Source organism: Thalia democratica, chromosome 3, assembly GCF_965202585.1.
Source record: "Thalia democratica chromosome 3, ktThaDemo2.hap1.1, whole genome shotgun sequence".
In the NCBI taxonomy this organism is placed as follows: domain Eukaryota; kingdom Metazoa; phylum Chordata; class Thaliacea; order Salpida; family Salpidae; genus Thalia; species Thalia democratica.
In genome coordinates this window covers 37,417,138-37,434,804 of record NC_139167.1, presented here as the reverse complement: position 1 = coordinate 37,434,804, position 17,667 = coordinate 37,417,138, and the positions used below count along the sequence as shown (strand labels likewise).

At 26.4% G+C, this 17,667-nt stretch overlaps 3 protein-coding genes across 3 annotated transcripts; 1 reads left to right on the top strand and 2 right to left on the bottom strand.

Annotated features, from left to right (window-relative positions):
* Positions 1–1,157: 1,157 nt before the first annotated feature.
* On the bottom strand, positions 1,158–2,686 carry LOC145831770 (uncharacterized). Its single transcript, XM_082939099.1, has 3 exons — positions 2,575–2,686; positions 1,909–2,001; positions 1,158–1,392 (listed from the first exon to the last, which is right to left on the bottom strand). The coding sequence occupies exons 1-3, from the start codon at positions 2,627–2,629 to the stop codon at positions 1,238–1,240; spliced, it is 303 nt and encodes a 100-aa protein (XP_082795225.1). The 5' UTR covers positions 2,630–2,686; the 3' UTR covers positions 1,158–1,237.
* A 1,908-nt stretch (positions 2,687–4,594) lies between these two features.
* LOC145831767 (uncharacterized) lies at positions 4,595–6,489 on the top strand. The gene is made up of 3 exons (XM_082939097.1): positions 4,595–4,732; positions 5,619–5,711; positions 6,254–6,489. Exons 1-3 carry the CDS (start codon positions 4,678–4,680, stop codon positions 6,406–6,408), a joined length of 303 nt encoding a protein of 100 aa, XP_082795223.1. The 5' UTR covers positions 4,595–4,677; the 3' UTR covers positions 6,409–6,489.
* A 2,902-nt stretch (positions 6,490–9,391) lies between these two features.
* On the bottom strand, positions 9,392–10,255 carry LOC145832248 (uncharacterized). Its single transcript, XM_082939569.1, has one exon. It carries the CDS (start codon positions 10,253–10,255, stop codon positions 9,392–9,394), a length of 864 nt encoding a protein of 287 aa, XP_082795695.1.
* Between the last annotated feature and the right edge of the window lie 7,412 nt (positions 10,256–17,667).

Sequence of the window (17,667 nt, the reverse complement as noted above, 5' to 3'; positions counted from 1 at the left end):
TGTGAATAGCAAGTCAAACCATCCAGAGCATGTGTTAAAACACATACCGGTCGCAGTGAATAACCGCCTCCAGAAGATTTCTAGCAGTCAAAGCATTTTTAAGGAAACAACCCAAAAATACCAGGAAGCTATAAGAGAAAGTGGGTACGATCACGAGTTAGCCTATAGCCACAAAAGCGAGAAGGGTAAGAACAAGAAAAGAAGGAGAAGAAGTATTTTATATTTCATTGCTCCATTCTGCAAAAGTGTGGCAACACGGGTTGGGAAGCGCTTCCTAGAGATTGTGGACAAAAACTTTACTGAAGACCATCCATATTGTAAAGTTTTTAACAGAAAGACACTAAAAGTGTCCTATTCCTGCATGCCAAACATGAAACAACTTATAATGGCACACAATCGAAAGATGTTAGACACGCAGGACAAAGAGAGGCGAATGTGTGACTGCAAAAAACAAGAATGCCCGGTAAATGGAAGTTTCCTAATGGAAAATATTATATATAAAGCGACAGTCATAACTGAAAATCAGACTAAGTTTTATGTTGGGTCGACTGGACTATCGTTCAAGAATCGCTACACAAAGCACAAGTACAGCTTCAAACACGAAAAACATAAAAATACGACAACATTATCGCAGTATATTTTGGAACTAAAAAATTACAAAGTCAATTTTTAAATTCAGTGGGAAATATTAACAAGAACGAAAAATAAGTATAATCAAAAAAACGGATGTAAATTGTGCAATGCGGAAAAAATCGAAATTTTAAAAGTTTAAAAATCTGAATCTCTAAACAAAAGAAACGAATAACAAACTGGCTGCATACATTATCGAAAACAATTTATCTAAAAACTCTGTTAATAATTTTGTCTAAAAATAACTATCTATTCTATTATTACGTAATACCTAATTTTGCAGAAACAGCTGTCCCAAGCAAAAGTTTATTTTGTGTATTTTAGTTCTATATATATAGAAATATAAACCTACCAACTACGCTAAGTTTACTACTATTTAAGCTATTGCTTAAATAGTTATATAGAAATAAAGCAAGGAAATTCTTACAAAAAAATATATATTGTTACACGTAAACTTATTTACATATATAAGTAAAAACATTTATACCAAAAGATTTGATTCAATTGTGAAATTATAAAAAGACAAGTTTTTGAGTCTATATAAAGTTTATTCTCATTGCAAGTACAACGAAAATTAAGTGTGAAATTTCACTCTCGACCAATTAGATCACTCCATATCTTCGTGGTCGTCATGACAACCCTCAGTCTTGCAAGTGACTGGACAGTTGTCTCTCATCCACGATCCAAATGATTCATGGGTACAGTAACCCTTGGCAGCCCACATTGGACAAGAGTTTGCTCTGCAGCCAACTTCCTGACACACTGTTAAAGAATTTGAAATTTTAAAACTATAACTATATCAACTAAGTGTTTATACTAAACCTAACAACTATGAAATAAAAAGTTGAGTACAAGTAAAAATATTTAACTTTGTCGTTTGACGATATAAGAACTAAATGTATTTTCATGTTCAAAAAATATATTTTGTTAAAAAATGTTGTAAAAACCCAACTTTATCTTTTTCAGTTTTTTGATAAAAGTTACTAGATTTCACTGAGAAAGTTTAGAAAGTTTAAATAAGTTCAATAGAATGTTTCGGTAAAAAAAAAACTGTTGCTCTAGTAACTTATTAAAAGTTAATTTATAAAACGAAATCAAAAATTTATTTTAAGTAATAATGTTCAAAAAATTAAATTTTTCTTAAAAACGAAAAACAAAAATAGTTAGTTTACTTAATTTATACTTATTAAACAAAGCCATTACTTTAACAAACTTCACTTAACTGTTATAAAATTAAGATTTAAACCAAGTTACAAACAATGTAGGAAATTAACTAACTCCTGCAGTAGCCACTTAGTGTGAGAAATTTTCCCTCACCGCATGGGTTAGAGTTCTCTGGCGCCTCCATGTGGGCATCCCTACGCATGCGAGCTGTGCAAAAGGTTTATATTGATATGTTTTTAAAACTTTTAATATTTTACAAGCTCACTAAAGATGTATTAGAATCAATTATTACTGTTTAATTTTGAAAGCATTTTTTTGAACTACGCCAAAAAATTCTTTTATGAAAATCTTTTTAGTTTCTATGATGGCCTATGGCTAACTTTAGAAAGTCTAAACCTAAATCATTCTTACTTTTTAACCAAGTGTACTTAATGTAAAGAATCTTGTTTTTAATATAAGGATACTAATTTCGTATTCGTTTAAACTTTATAACAATGGTCAAACATAAAATAAATCATACAACTAATATTTTCTATCTTCAACTGTATTCATTTTCTACCCGTTTTGTAATTCTATGTGAAATTTTGAAAAACAAAACAAAAAAAAATTGAATAGTACTTACTAGCTTCAAGTGTTTTAAATTCAATGATGTCTATACAAAACTGTCAGTTAATACGTTAGAATTTAAAACTTAGGTTTAGCGTATTTATTGTTTTACAGTTAAAGTATGTCATAACCAAAATATAGCTATATTAATATACACTTTTAACAAAAACTTACCAGCCATACTTACGGCGACAGCCATGATAAAAACGAGCAAAACTGAAAGTTTCATTTTGAAATGTATATACGATAAACGTCTACACTAGTTTGTTCAACTTAGCATGTCAACTGCAATTTTATACAGAATCAAACTGGCCCCAGGCTTTTTGTTAAATCTAAAAACGGAAATATTTCCTAGGAATTAGTACTCACGTGAAAAGTTTTATTCAGTAAATGTCGCAATTATCCTATCGTTCAAAATTAGATAAACAAGTTACTCTATAGTGTTGCAATTTAATTCATTGCACGCGATAAAGAAGTAGTACTAGAACAATAATTCTACTACAAAAGATTTATAAGAATATATACTAAAAAAGTTTTTAAGTTGTTTTATGTGCTTTCTTTTAAGTTGGAATTTCTAAAAGTACATGTGCTCAACATTTTGCTTTAAAACCTATATTGGGCACAAAATATCATAACACATTATTAATATAAAGATTTCTTATATACTTTTTAAATGGTGCTAGCCTTAACTAAAAATGAAATAAAAAGCTTATTTAATCATTTTTTTAATAAATACAACATGTTTAAGCAATAGTTGATTTTAAGTCACATTCCAAAAAATTATTTTAAGTTTGAAACAGCTTACGTGCTTGTAACTTAAAAAAAATAATTTAAAAAAGTTGAATAAGTTGAAGAATATAAATAAAACTTTAAAACTTTTTCACAGTCCGAGATATTTTCACAATTTTTTTTTAGCTTTTTTGCATGTACAAAGCTATATATTGACTTGAAGTAGGTTTAACATATGTCTGTATAGATTTTATTTTTATATTAGACTTGTCATAAGTTTGTATTAGCTATTAACTACAGTTAAGTCATATAAAAAACACTTGCCAAAATGAGTTAAATTTATACTATGGTATACTGTCCACAATTATTTTCCTTTAAAAAAATACGTGTATACTTTTATTAAAGTATTGATTACCACACCATTTACTTAAAAAAATATTAGTTTTATATTTCATTTTTATTTTTAAAATTTACTTTTTAAAGTATACTTTATAACAAGTTTTTTACTGCATTCTAACACTATTTATATTTTTTTTATAAAAAGTTATTTTTAAGTCATAGTTTGAAATTATAAATCTTTTTTAAAACAAGTGCGGACGCAGGTAAAAAAAAAACAAATTAATTAAACTACGGTCAAGTATCGTAGGTTAGCGTTAGCGCATATAAGAAAGAAGTTTAGTAAATTTTTGTAGCATAAATTTAAAAAATCAACCATTAAATCTTAATAAATAAAGTTTAACAACTAATATTTGTTGTTAATTTAAATACCTTGATAGATTTACTTACATTATTAGATCTGCAGCTATACTTTATTATAATTTTAAATTACTATTAATCGTTTAACAACAAGTAATATAAGATTGTTCTATAATTTTACTAATCTAAATAAACAAACCACTAGATCGATTTTAGCTATGTTGCTAAGTTAAAGTTTGAATTAATGCGTTTCGTTTGTTATAGAATTGTTTTGTTAAATATGTTATATATATAAGCTCAAAAACTCTACATTTTATCTACAATTTATTAAATTTAGAACAAGTATACTAAACCTTGAAAAAAAACTTTTTAGTTAGATAATTACAATTTAAAACTTTTAACCAGTAAAAAACAAAAAGCTTGTACGATTTTTAAAGAGTAATTTTGACAGTTCAAATAATAACAGACTGATGCAGTTATAAAAGTTCATTAGCGGTTTATTGAAAAAAACGAAAAACTGCTCAAAATATTTTGGTTCAAGGACCTAAAAACACAAAAAGACTTCACGGTCATTATCCATTATTCATTGCAAGGTCATAGTTCAAATACGATTGATCGTATTGTTCTTGCGTGCAAACAGTTACAACACAATTGAGTAACTTGCTTTTTTTTTTGAAAAAAACGTTACAACATAAGCTGAAGGAAGCAATAAACGAAAACAACAAAATATGTAAAAGTTACAACCTTATATGCAATTTTTAGCCTGGGGCCAGTTTGATTCTGTATAAAAGTCCAATTGACATACTAAGTTGAACAAACTAGTGTAGACGTTTATCGTATATACATTTCAAAATGAAACTCTCAGTTTTGCTCGTTTTTATCATGGCTGTCGCCGTAAGTATGGCTGGTAAGTTTTTGTTAAGTACATGAGGTTTATAAAATCTAGATAACTTATAATAAATGAGTATATAAAATTCATAAAAAAAGTAATTATAAAATTTATTTTTAATCATTTTAAGTCACTTTTCATATAAATATGTGTTTAGCGTCAAACAACTTTAAAAATGTAAATTAAATCAATTTAAATTTTACAATTTTGTCATGGTAGTATTATAATGCTTTTATAAGCTTACGCTATGTATAACGTATAAAGCACTAAGTTAAATAATAACAGTTCATATCCTTGTGAAAACTAAATGTATATTTAACTTATTAATAAGGTCGTTAGTTGTTTAAGCGTTTGAAAGATATGAGTAAGAAATTATTGTAGAAAGAGTTTTTATATATGTTTTTTTTTTATAAATGGTTCTACCCTTGACTAGAAATAAAAGCTGTTTAAAACATACTTTAATTTAAGCAATATCAAATTTTAATAACAAATCCAAAACTAAGTAACTTATTTTAAGTTTGAACAACTTACGTGCTTCTTAATTACAAAAACTATGTCAAAAATATAAACAGATTAACAAAAAAAGTATACAAATTAGTTATTATTCGACATTTTGTTATGAAAAACCAAAACTTAATGTTTTAGCTTTTTGCGTGAAAAAAACTTATAAGCTTATATTTATCATGAACTTAAGCTTAACATATGTGTAGTGTAAAGGATCTTAAACTTATATGTATAGAATAAATTTTTTTAACGGAATAAAAAAGTCTAAGAGCACTTAAAAAATTATCCGTGTAAAAAAAATAGTCATGTTTGAGTTTTTATAATCTAAATGTTGACAAATTAAGTATTATTCTAAATCTAAAAAAATTCAAACAATTACTAATACAAACCTTTTGCACAGCTCGCATGCGTAGGGACGCCCACATGGAGGCGCCAGAGAACTCTAACCCATGCGGTGAGGGAAAATTTCTCACATTAAGTGGCTACTGCAGGAGTTAGTTAATTTCCTACATTGTTTGTAACTCGATTTAAATCTTAATTTTATAACTGTTAGTATAAAACAAGTTTCTTAAAGTAATTTTTTGTTAAATCAGTACAGATTATGTAAACAGAATGGCTGTGTTATGTTTTTGAATTTAAATTTTAAGTTTTTTTAAACATTAGAAAAAATAAAGTTTTAATTTTGTTTTGTATAAAAACTGGTACTTCTAATTTAGTAGCTTTAATCAAAAAAGTTAAAAACATAAAGTTGTGTTTATATAACAATTTTTGTTATAAAAAACTTTTTAATTATTTAAGCATAAAATACGTATCGTTGTTATTTCGTCAAAAAACACAGTTAAAGCCTTATATTTGTAGCAAAGTATTTATTTTTTTCATAGCTGTTAGGTTTAATCTAAAATTTTTATCTTCAACTTAATTCTATAATCTAAAAAATTAAATATTTTTCAACATATTTTATTTCATAGTTGTTAGGTTTAGTATAAACACTTAGTTGATATAGTTATAGTTTTAAAATTTCAAATTCTTTAACAGTGTGTCAGGAAGTTGGCTGCAGAGCAAACTCTTGTCCAATGTGGGCTGCCAAGGGTTACTGTACCCATGAATCATTTGGATCATGGATGAGAGACAACTGTCCAGTCACTTGCAAGACTGAGGGTTGTCATGACGACCACGAAGATATGGAGTGATCTAATTGGTCGAGAGTGAACATTTCACGCCTTATTTCCGTTGTACTTGCAATGAGAATAAACTTTATATAGACTAAAATACTTTATTGTTTTCTTATCTTACCGGAAAACGAATTTTAAGTTATAATAACTCTAATATATAACTAGCTACATTCTAACTACTTGTAGAATATTTTTTATTATTCATTCGATTTTACATTTTTAAGTAGTTACAAAGACTAAACTTTTAAGTATTTTTACCTTTAGTATTATATATTGTTGCTCTATCTACAGATCATTAGTTTTAATATAAAAATTAAAGAATATATTTATTCAATAAGAATAACTCTTTTTTACACAAAAAAACTAATATTTTAATTTTACTTGGCTTGTCAACAGAAAATATGTAGTGAATTACCCACTTTTTAACAACTTTTTTTTAATGTTCTACTTTCTTAAGGACTTTTTATATAGAAATTCGTAGAAAGTTTTATAGACTAAAAAGTTAGTTAAAGAAAAATTTAAAACTTGATTTAAACATACTTTCATCTTTTTATTGCGTTTAAAAGTTTTATAAGTTCTACAAAATTATTTCATATAAAATGAAGTCTGCAAGTAAAAAATTCATTAGTAACCTTTAAAAACATATTCATTAAGAAACATATAGTTTTAAAAATTTTTTAAATATAAAAGTAGAGTATTATTATACTTATTTGTTATAAAAGCTTAAAGTTTTAGTTAATTTTTTTTTACCAAGTTAATTTCTAACTTTAATGCTTTATTATACAAGTTAACATAGAATTTACTTTTATCAAATTTTGTTAGCAAAGCTTAAAATTTACCCTGAACTGTGTGTTTGCCCTTACTAAAACTTTTAGTAAACACTTAAACACACTTTTTTCAACTTTAATTTCTGGTTACCAAGCAGTTGTTAACGCTTTGCTATCTCATACTCTGTTCATAAAGCTTAAAGTCGTCACAAACAAAACGCAAAAAAATGTATTTTAGAACTGCAAAGATTACAAAAGCTTCATTTATAATGACTCTGCTTTTCAAGCAGTAACTTATTTTGGTTAGTTAATGATAAACATGCTTCGAATTTCGTGGTTAACAATTTAAATTAAACTCTTTAAAAAAAAAGAGATGGTTTATATCAACATGAAAAAAAACTTGCTTTTGCAAAACCAAAGCAGCTTAAATTTTAAAATATGGTATTAATATTTTCAGTGAGGCTAATCCGCGTTGACATACAATTACGCTAACAAAATACCTTGGAAATATTTGATGATAAACACAAGTGAGTAGCGGATATAATTAACATTATTAAAGAGATTGACAAAAACATTTTTCCAAAACTTGATAAGTTTTGCGTAGTGGTGTATTTAAGAAAACAGTCTATTAGGGCAAAACTATGAGATTTTATATGATATATTTAAGTTTCCTTGGATGGATCAGCTAGCGATTTTGACAAATTGAGTAAGTTTAAAAAGTTTTTTACTACAAGAATAGGTTTTTAAAAAAGAATTGAAACAATAAAGTGTCAATATTATTAAACTTACTGGTTCTGTAAGACCGTGGATGTATGGATGGTCTTCAAAACTCAATAAACCACAAGTTCCTCTAGGTTGTGAACGGAACTTCCGTTTAAATCAGAGTCAAACCTTGTTTTAAAGTATATAAGTTTACCTAAAAACTTATTTCAAATACAGTTAAGCTAATAAGTATCAACAACAGCTGTTTTAAAAGCAAAAAAATTTTCAGCTATTAAAAGTGTTGTTGAAAAATGTGTGTGAATAAACTTCAATAAGTAAATGATTTATATAATTCAAATACATACTTTTATATACCCCATAATAAATAAATTCTCTAAACAATAGTATATTCTTCATATTTTAAAGTCTTTTAAGCTAACAAAAAAAATACTCTAAAATTTTAAAATATCTGCTAATTCACTTTAAAATGCCTAGACATTCTATTAGTCGTCTCTGGTATAAGTAACATTTTTACCTATGTTATGTGCCTAAATATGTATAGTTTAAAAATATACATAAATATAGTCATACAGTGTAAACAATCGAAAATGACAATAGTAGAAAAATAAACCATTAGAAGGGATGCCACTGGTTTTTGAAAAATTTTCTCCAGGTAATTAAAATTTCCTCCAGGTTTTTAAAAACACACGTTGTTGGGTCGTTTAAATCTTTTTTTAGTTTTAAATCAAGTTTAAGGTAACAAGAAAACTGTGTTAAATAATGTAACAATATTGAAAAGATATTGTAAAACTAGTTTAAGTGTGTATTTTGACTAAAAAAAACTTGATGATTACAAAAAATTTACCTATATAATAGATTTTTAGTGTCAAATCGAAATTTTACTGCTTAACATGTAATTTTTAATTACTTGTTTTTCCAAGTTTTTTAGTGATTTTGTTCAAAGTTTCAGGTTTTTTTCAAAATTTTTCAAATTCCAGGATTTTTTAGCCCAAATAATCAAATTCCAAGTTTTTCCAGGTTTTTTGGCAAACCTGGATTAAAAACACAAATTAAGTTGTTTTATCAATGTTTGTCAAAACAGCACTTTTAGAAACAAAAACTTTATTATATTAATTAAGGTTATAATTTATCTTTAAATTAATAATTAAAATTTTGGTTTTTTCATGAATAAAATTTTTAAAGTTGAAAATTAAGTTTGTTAATTAATAAAAAGATACATAATTCAGCTAAACTATTAATTAATCGTAAACAAATGTAAAAAACTATTAAGTATTATTTTTAATTAGTTGTCAGTAAAAATACACAAAATACATTAAAAACTTGTTAGAAGTTATATTAAACATTATTAATGTATTAGTTTATTAAACGACAAAAAAGCGCTCAAAAAAATTTTGTTCAAGAACCTTCTGTTCAAAAAGCATTTTAGTTATCGCATCGTACTGGACTTTTCCAGTAAGTTACTTAGTGTAAAAGACACCGTGTCACTGACAAAATTAGACTTAAAAGAAGATTCAAGAAGTAAACAAACATCTGGCAAATTCAAGAGACATGCTCGACCATTCATCCTTGTCTGTATCATAACAAAAAGCCACCAAACTATTTTTGCCTATAACAATTATCTTGTTTCCAAAAGAAGTAGTTTTGACAAAGTTAAACATTTCTGTGGGTATTTCCGGTGACTTCAGAATCACAAACTTCTTGCAATCGTTATCAAAAACTTCAAACTGAGACTTGCCATTTCCAATCACAAACAGCTTGTTTTTAGCAACAACGAGGCTGTGGTAATACTTGCCTTCATTCATGCTTGGCATCGGTGACCATTTATTGCTTTCACGGTTGTACGACTCGACGGACTTCAATATTCCAAAACATTCGTCGACCCCTCCGAATCCTCCGCACACGACGAGATCTCCTCCGAAAACTCCGCAAGCCGCAACCGATCTTTCCTCGTTCATCGGGGCGAACTCTTTCCACTCGTAGCTTTTCGTGTCGCATTGCAAGCAGGAGTTGGTGGAGTAGGGTATGGTGAAAGCTCTGCCGGGAGTTTCCACGGTCGCCAGCATTATTCCTCCGATGAGTATTATTTTACCTTCGTACGCGCAAGCGCAGTACCTGACACGGCTGTCGCAAGCGTCAGCCACTTTACTCCAGGTGCGAGTTGTAAATGAAAACTTCTCAACGGAGCGCACGCACGTGGAATCTAGCGCTTTGGTACCCCCGAGCAAAAAAGCTTGTTTGCCTAAACAAACAGCCTTGGGGTCGATTCTTTTTACCACCGACCCCGGGTATAAAAAGTTGTTGTGTTCTATGCTGATTGTGAAACAGCTCCGCATAAAGCTCAAAGTTGTTTTGGCCAGATGCGTAAGTTTGTACATTTTTGAAATTTCATAGAAAAAGTTAAGTTTGTAATGGTGTTTTTGAATATCTATTTTGTTTATGATTTCATCGCTTATGTTAACATCTAGCTCGTAATTGAGCATAAGTTTATTGAGTTTCAGCCGTGAACCAAATCCATGATATTCGAATTCCGAGTCAACTGAAAATAAAGCTCAGTTAATATATTTACTTTAATTTAGATCTCCTATTTACGCTGCTTAACATGGCAATCTATTATCATTACTTTAAACAAATGTAATAATTTACACAAATAGAACAAGCAAATACTTTTTTTTGCTTTTAAACTTTATTTTTAAGAAAATAAAGTTAAAAAGCAAAAAATATAAGTCCATAAATTTTACTAAAGTTAATTATCTACATTTTTTAATCTGTAAATACCAGCTAAGAATAACTCAAGTACGAAATTTTTCTTACCTTGTTTTAAAAAAGCTTGAAGACTTTTGGGTACGGTAACTTTCTGTAGAGACAATTTTTGTTTTTCAAAGTAATTTTCAGCATTTCGCTTGAACAACCTTAAAAGTTCAAGCTCAACTAAACTGTGGTCACTCATTTTAATATTAAGTTAACTGAAAAAAAAGAAGTATTGAATGCATATTAGTTAATTTATTTGTATTTTAATAAACTTTAGTTGTAACTTCTATTTATATGTAGTAGTATTATAGGTAAAAAATGCTTAGAACACAATTTTTTTTAATGTGCGCATTGTTTTGTTTAAAGTATATTTTACCATGAATGTAAAATATATGTATAATTTGGAAACCAAATGAATAATAGTGCTCAATCTTGAAATAGAGAGCTAAGTTAATTAATAATTTATTGACAAAAACTGCAACCTTACTAACCCAGTTTCACCTAAAAAAGGATCTTCAGAGTTAGGTGATCACCTAACTCTGAAGATCCTTTTTTAGGTGAAACCGGGTTAGTAAGGTTGCAATTTTTGTCAATAAATTATTAATTAATGTAAAAGAGAGATTGAAGATTTTATATAATAGTTTTAAAAAAGACGAGTGTGAAGTTAGCTTGGTAACGTTTTTCAAGAATATTTAAAAAATGTCCAAACTTTAGATCCAATTATTTTCCTTGTATTAATAGCTAAATAAACCTTTTTTTTTAATTCTAGAGAACGGTCCTTTGTGTTTAATTTAATAAAAAAAATCTATTGGATTGGGGCTTGACTTTTAGTGTTGGACCCCTTAGAAAAAATGAGTTTTTTTACCTATTTTTACTTAACTCGAATTTAAAAAAAAAAAAAAATTCAATATTCATATTTATTAGTTAATAATTTCCGTACAACACTTTTTTTTTCCAACTGTTAATATTTTGTACTATTTAGCCTTATTCTAGAATTCGTAATTCCAGAATAAGGCCAACTAGTACGAAATATGAGTTTTGTTGTTAATTTTCACTTAGCTCGAATTAAAAAATAAAAAAGTTATTTTTTTTCTTTTTTTATATGTGAATAATGTTATTCAGATTTAATTTTTTTCAACTGTTAATATTTTGTTTTATTTGGCCTTATTTCGGAATTAGGAAATCTAGAATAAGGCTAAATAGTACAAAATATTAACAGTTGGAAAAAAAAAGTGTTGTACAGAATTTACTAACTAATAAATATGTATATTAAAATTTAAAAAAATAATCTTTATTTTTTTTTTAATTCGAGCTAAGTAAAAATAGGTAAAAAAACTCATTTTTTCTAATGGGCCCTACACTAAAAGTCAAGCCCAAATGCAATAGATTTTTTTTACTAAATTTAACACCAAGGACCGTTCTCTAGAATTTAAAAAAAAAAAGTTTTTCTTAGCTATTAAGATAAGGAAAAATTGGATCTAAAGTTTAGACATTTTTTAAAAGTTCTTGAAAAACGTTACCAAGCTAACTTCACACTCGTTTTAAAAAGCTACAACTTTTAGTAATTTATCTAAAAATTTCATTAAGCTAAATTAATTAATTTAACTAAAATATATAACTGAACATTATCTTGTAGACCAGGGACCTGTTTTGTCTCAATTCCATGTGCCTTTTCGACCCGGAAAAAACTAAAAAAGAAAGGAATAAGGCTTAGATAAAACATTAAAAACCGTGCTTAAGTAAAAATCTGACATGTATCCATAGAAATTGTTATGTATTTTTATTAAATATTAACTATGAATTTTGAATACATAAACATAAGATTTTATTATAATTTCATTGCTTGCTACTACTCAGCTGTAACAAAATTTAATTAAAATCTCATTGTTATGTCACAATTAAATTAAACCTATAAAAGGTAGCTTGAAAAATCTGCAAATCATTAGCACAAAAGTAGCAAATCATATTTGATAAGTCAGCAAAAAAAATATTTTTTAAGTTTAATCACTTAAACTTTTTTTTATGTTTGGGTAAGGTGAGCAAGGGATAAGGGTTAAAAAAATCAAGCATTAAAATAAAATTGCTGACTCAGCAAGTATGGAAGTAATTTGCTACTTTTATGCAAAACTTCGACGTTTTTCAGGCTACCCCTTTTAAGAGCTTTTTTGTGAAAAAAAAGTCTTACTAAACTACACAAAATTTTCAATTGAATAATACTAGCATAAGTAAATAAATATTGATTAAGCAGTTTTTTGAACTTTGTGTTTAAACTGCTATTTTACTTCAAAACAGTTCAACTTTAATTACTAAAGTTTAATAACAATTGTTTACTTGTAGAAATTATATGAAGTAAAGGTTTATTTCTTGTTTTGCAAAGCAATTACAAAAAGGGTATAGTAATCAAGATTCCTGCACAGGGGCACATTTTTACTGGTTTTTTGTGTCCTTGGCACCCCCTAAAAAAATAAAATAAAAAATTCACTCAAATAGATAAATAAAAACTTTGTTTAATACTAGTCTTTATGTATGTTAATAAATTTGAATGTGCTTTTTTGATTGTCTAAATTTTTCAATAAAGAATGTTAAATTCATAAAATTCAGGATTTAGAGATTTCTAAATTTTCAAACTTTGCTAGTGGAATCATTGTAATCAGCTGAAACATGCTTTTAACAAAATTCAGTTGTTATGTCAAAATTAAATCAAACTTGAAAAAATTTATTTTCCAAAGGAAACTTATTACTAAATTGCTTTGAAAATACCAAAAAAGATTATCACAATTATGCAACATTTTTGAACTAAAAAGTTAAACTTTACTTCAAAAATAATCAATGTTAGTTAATAAAGTTTAAATAAACTAACAAATTTAGAAAACAAATTTATGTGAAGTAAACTTTATTCTTATTTTCAGTTACATAGCAATTGAAATATGGGTTATATAAAACAGTATAAGTTACACAAGACAAACATTTTTAAAAACACTAAATATATTTCGAGCAATTCTTATCAGTAGAGTACAAAGCTAAGAAGTAATAAGGTTTTACAAACTTAATTATTATTATTAAACTTATGTTCCAATATATAAAAAATATTTCCCTAGGCTAATATCATGTTACTTTCAGAAAAACTTTAGATATTTTTTTTTTTTTTTCAAGTCTTGATTCTTAAAAATAAGAAAACACTGACAACGTCAATATAGTGACATTTCAACATTTTATTTAAATCTTATTTAAGTAAAAAAAATGTTTGTTTCATTTTATTACTGAAGTTTTATGCTAAAGTATTTTCATTAAAGAGTTTCCTATTTTTAAAATTGAATTTGAATGTTTAAAATAAACAATCCAATTAAAAAAGACATTTAGATAAAATTGGATAAAGTTCTAAGTTTAATAAAAAAAATTAAAGGATAGTATAATAACATCTAAAAATTATCAACAGCTAACAATAAACAGAAAGTTAACTTATAAACAATTGTTACAGTTTTATTTATGCCTTCTTAAATAAATAGCTAGTATTTCAGAGGTTAGTTATTTTAAGTTATCTAGTTTATATCAATTGAAAAATTAAAACAAATTTATTTTCAAACCTGATTTTTGAGAAGAACTTATATACTAAAACTTAAAGGAAAGATCACTCTAAATGTTTTAATATTAATTTTTATAAAATATACTTCAACTTACATTATAATTTAAAAATTCATCTAATTTATAAGTTTAAAACCAAGTTTAACATGTAAATTTTAAGAATTTTTCACTTTAATATTCTTGATAAACAAATAAATATACAAACTGAGTACATTAAACTTTTAAAATCTTATAGTAAGGTTGGCAGAAATATTTATAGTTTATTGGTCGAAAAAAAATACGCTCAAAACATTTGGTCCTAGGACCTGGTGCACGAAAAAACCTTTTGGTTGTTGAGTCGCACACCACGGATACCTTTTAACGTCTTGTCTAGGACAGAATTTCTGAAAACTGAGTACTTAAAAATAATTTGTTTCTTTTAATTTTGTATGTCATGCCCGAGTGATTTTTAATAGGCAACTTGATAAACAATGGCAACTCTACTTTATTTATATAAAAGTTAGTTTTACAGTAGCCGTTTAAGTTTAAAACAAAATATTGATATATATATATATATATTTAAGAACATCATTGTTATTTAAAATGATTTTATTATAATAAAAACTTTCTACCATACAATTTTTACATTATGAGATACTTATAAACCAAGTTGGAAAATAAAACACTTTTTGGTGTCTGTGAAATTTTTTACATGGTAGTTTTTGCCTAACTTTACCACAATATATGTTTATTTTTCTAATATCTACAACAACCACTCGAAAAAATAAGCAAATTTTTACAATGTTTTCTTAGCTTTAAAAGTTTAATAAATATTCTTTTTTTTTATGTACTTAAAGTACACTTTGAACATAATTTTATAGCTTAGTTCTTTGAACTTTATTAAGTTTTTATCTAAAATATGGTTGTATTTAATAAACTACTGTGCATGATTTAATTAACAAACTTGAAACTAAATAATTTTATTTTCGCTACATGCTAAAAATACAAAAGTCTAACATTGAAAAATACAGACATAAAATAAAAATTAAAATTAAAAGCAATCAATATGTAGATTTCAAACAGAAATTAATGTTTCCTTAAGAGTTAAACTCTTTAGCTTAAATATAATAAATATATTAACTTATAAATCTGGGTTTCTATGATTTGAAACAAGCAAAAACATCTAACTAAAAAAAGAAACTGTTAAAAAAAAGCTTATTACTAACAGCTAAGCTTTTTCAAACAGGGTAGCGTTTTTTTTTTTGTTCATGTTTTCTGTTGTAACTTTAAATAAAAAACTTTACCAAATGAAGTAAGTGGCTATTGTTATGTTACAGCACTTGGAAGTTAAAATGTGTGTAAAAGCATATTTTCAAAATGATAATATTAAAATACTTGGGGTGGACCTTTTTAATTTTGTTATTGATTTTTCGTCAAACAGAAGGTTTAAAAAAGAAATATTGTATATTTTTTGAACTGAGACAGATATTGTGGTAATTAGCTTAGCCATTTGTTTAAGAAATAATAGTTAAAACGGTGGAGAATTATACATATATATTTTAACTCAAATATTTAACTATTATATTCTATAAACAAAATTTACATTTATTATGTAGTGTACTATAAAGATTTTCCTTAAAATTCGAATTTTAACATTTAAATCTCTTCTGCTAACTAATTAGTTTTAGTATCAAACACTTTAGTTCAGGTTTTAAATAACATAAGTCATTATAAAAAATGTTTGGCATTAAACCTAGTATTAAAATAAAAATGACTTTCAAGCGTTTTGAAATGAATAATATTGAAGATATAAGGAAAATACCACTATAAAAATGTCTTGGTCGAGTAGTTGAAATGACATGGTAAGTTTTTATTGGAGTATATAAACCAAAAATGTAAAATGAAAAAAAAAACTCAGATATTTAAACTGAAATTATTATAGTAAAACATGTTCAGGAACAGGGGCGTGTCTAGGCTTCTTCAGGTGGGGTAGCACAAATTTTAAGTTTTTTTTTATTAGCTTTAAATATAACACTTAAGAAAATGAAGTAAGTGACTACTTTTATAATTTTTAAAGTATAATGTAAATTAAAATCTAAAATTTTAAAAAATAAATTATATAATTCTAAACTTAAAATTTCTAAATTATGCGTATAGCGTAATTTTATCTGTTGTAAATTCTATATTGTTTCCTAAACTTGGATGGTCTGTCGTCTATTTTCGACTAACTAAGGTCAAAAAAGTATAAATTTAGAATGTTAAGATTTGATAGATTGTTTATTGAAGAATAAAAAAAGCGCTAAAAAGTTTGGTATAAAAACCTGATCTACAGAATCTACAAAAAAATTTGGTTTTTAAGTCATACACCACAGAAGCAGTTTAATATTTTGTCCAGAATATTAAACATTGATAAGCAAACATTACTGACTAAACAGAACAGAAAACAAAATTCAATTAATAAGATATATTTCGAGCTATTCCCATCAGTAAAACACCAAGCTAGCATGAAATAAATTTTTTAAAGTTTATAGTATCAAAGTAAACAAAAAAGCAGTAGAAAGACAAAAGAATAACAATAATTAAAACCTAAATAAGTTTACTTACAAATAAGAGCAGCTGAAAATGTAATACTTTTATTGAACTTCAAATCCTGTTTTCTACTAAACTTAATTATACTTAATTTATAGTAGTGTTCTACCGGATCCAAACGTCGTATACTGCCAGATCTAGCCATAACTTTCTAAAATATGTATCTACCCAAATTTTATTTAAAGAAAATATTTTTATTCGGCCTGGGCTTGATCTTGATTTAAAAATAATATCTGGTTCAAACTAGACGTGAACTTAGATTAAAGTTCTCGATCTGGCAAAACTTTGTGTCAATAACAAATTTGTTTTTGAACATGTGAAAATATGGTCTAATGGTAAAGAACTAGTTCATGAGCAAAAATAATTAGAGACAGAGTTCTTGGCAGACTTTGTTTTTTTCTGAACCTCTTTTCTATGTCCTTAACAGTTTTTACCTAAACTTGGTGCAAAACAAAGGTTAAGAAATTAAAGATTTCTAATATTGACCATTTGTATTTTTTTTTCCATATTTTATAAACTAATGTTTACAGATTTTTGTAGCGTACCATTTTATAAAGAATAGCAGATCTGTTTGATAAAGTTTTCTTAAAATCCTGGTAAGACGTTGAACTGTTACTGTGATGTATGCCTAAATACAAGAAAAGTGCAATTTTTGTCATGTTAAAAAGAATTGTTTTGATTGATCTCATCAAGTCAACTAGAACAGTAATAAAATTATCTTTAAATGGTATAAGAGGTATGTTGTTATAATTACATGGATAGTACTATAAACTCTTCATAATTAAATGTTATTTATTAACAGCTATTTATACTAAAATCTACATTATATTAACTATACACAACAACTGAGTAGAGGGATCTTCGGTTATAAAACTACAAAAAATATAAT

What these genes read in the sequence shown, in the direction of transcription:
- LOC145831770 (XM_082939099.1), bottom strand. Translation starts at nt 2,629, where the DNA reads ATGAAACTTTCAGTTTTGCTCGTTTTTATCATGGCTGTCGCCGTAAGT. An exon ending in TGTCGCCGTAAGTATGGCTG is followed by an intron (nt 2,002 to 2,574) that starts GTAAGTTTTTGT and finishes CCTTTTGCACAG; the next exon opens with CTCGCATGCGTAGGGATGCC. An exon ending in ACTAAGTGGCTACTGCAGGA is followed by an intron (nt 1,393 to 1,908) that starts GTTAGTTAATTT and finishes ATTCTTTAACAG; the next exon opens with TGTGTCAGGAAGTTGGCTGC.
- LOC145831767 (XM_082939097.1), top strand. Translation starts at nt 4,678, where the DNA reads ATGAAACTCTCAGTTTTGCTCGTTTTTATCATGGCTGTCGCCGTAAGT. An exon ending in TGTCGCCGTAAGTATGGCTG is followed by an intron (nt 4,733 to 5,618) that starts GTAAGTTTTTGT and finishes CCTTTTGCACAG; the next exon opens with CTCGCATGCGTAGGGACGCC. An exon ending in ATTAAGTGGCTACTGCAGGA is followed by an intron (nt 5,712 to 6,253) that starts GTTAGTTAATTT and finishes ATTCTTTAACAG; the next exon opens with TGTGTCAGGAAGTTGGCTGC.
- LOC145832248 (XM_082939569.1), bottom strand. Translation starts at nt 10,255, where the DNA reads ATGTACAAACTTACGCATCTGGCCAAAACAACTTTGAGCTTTATGCGG.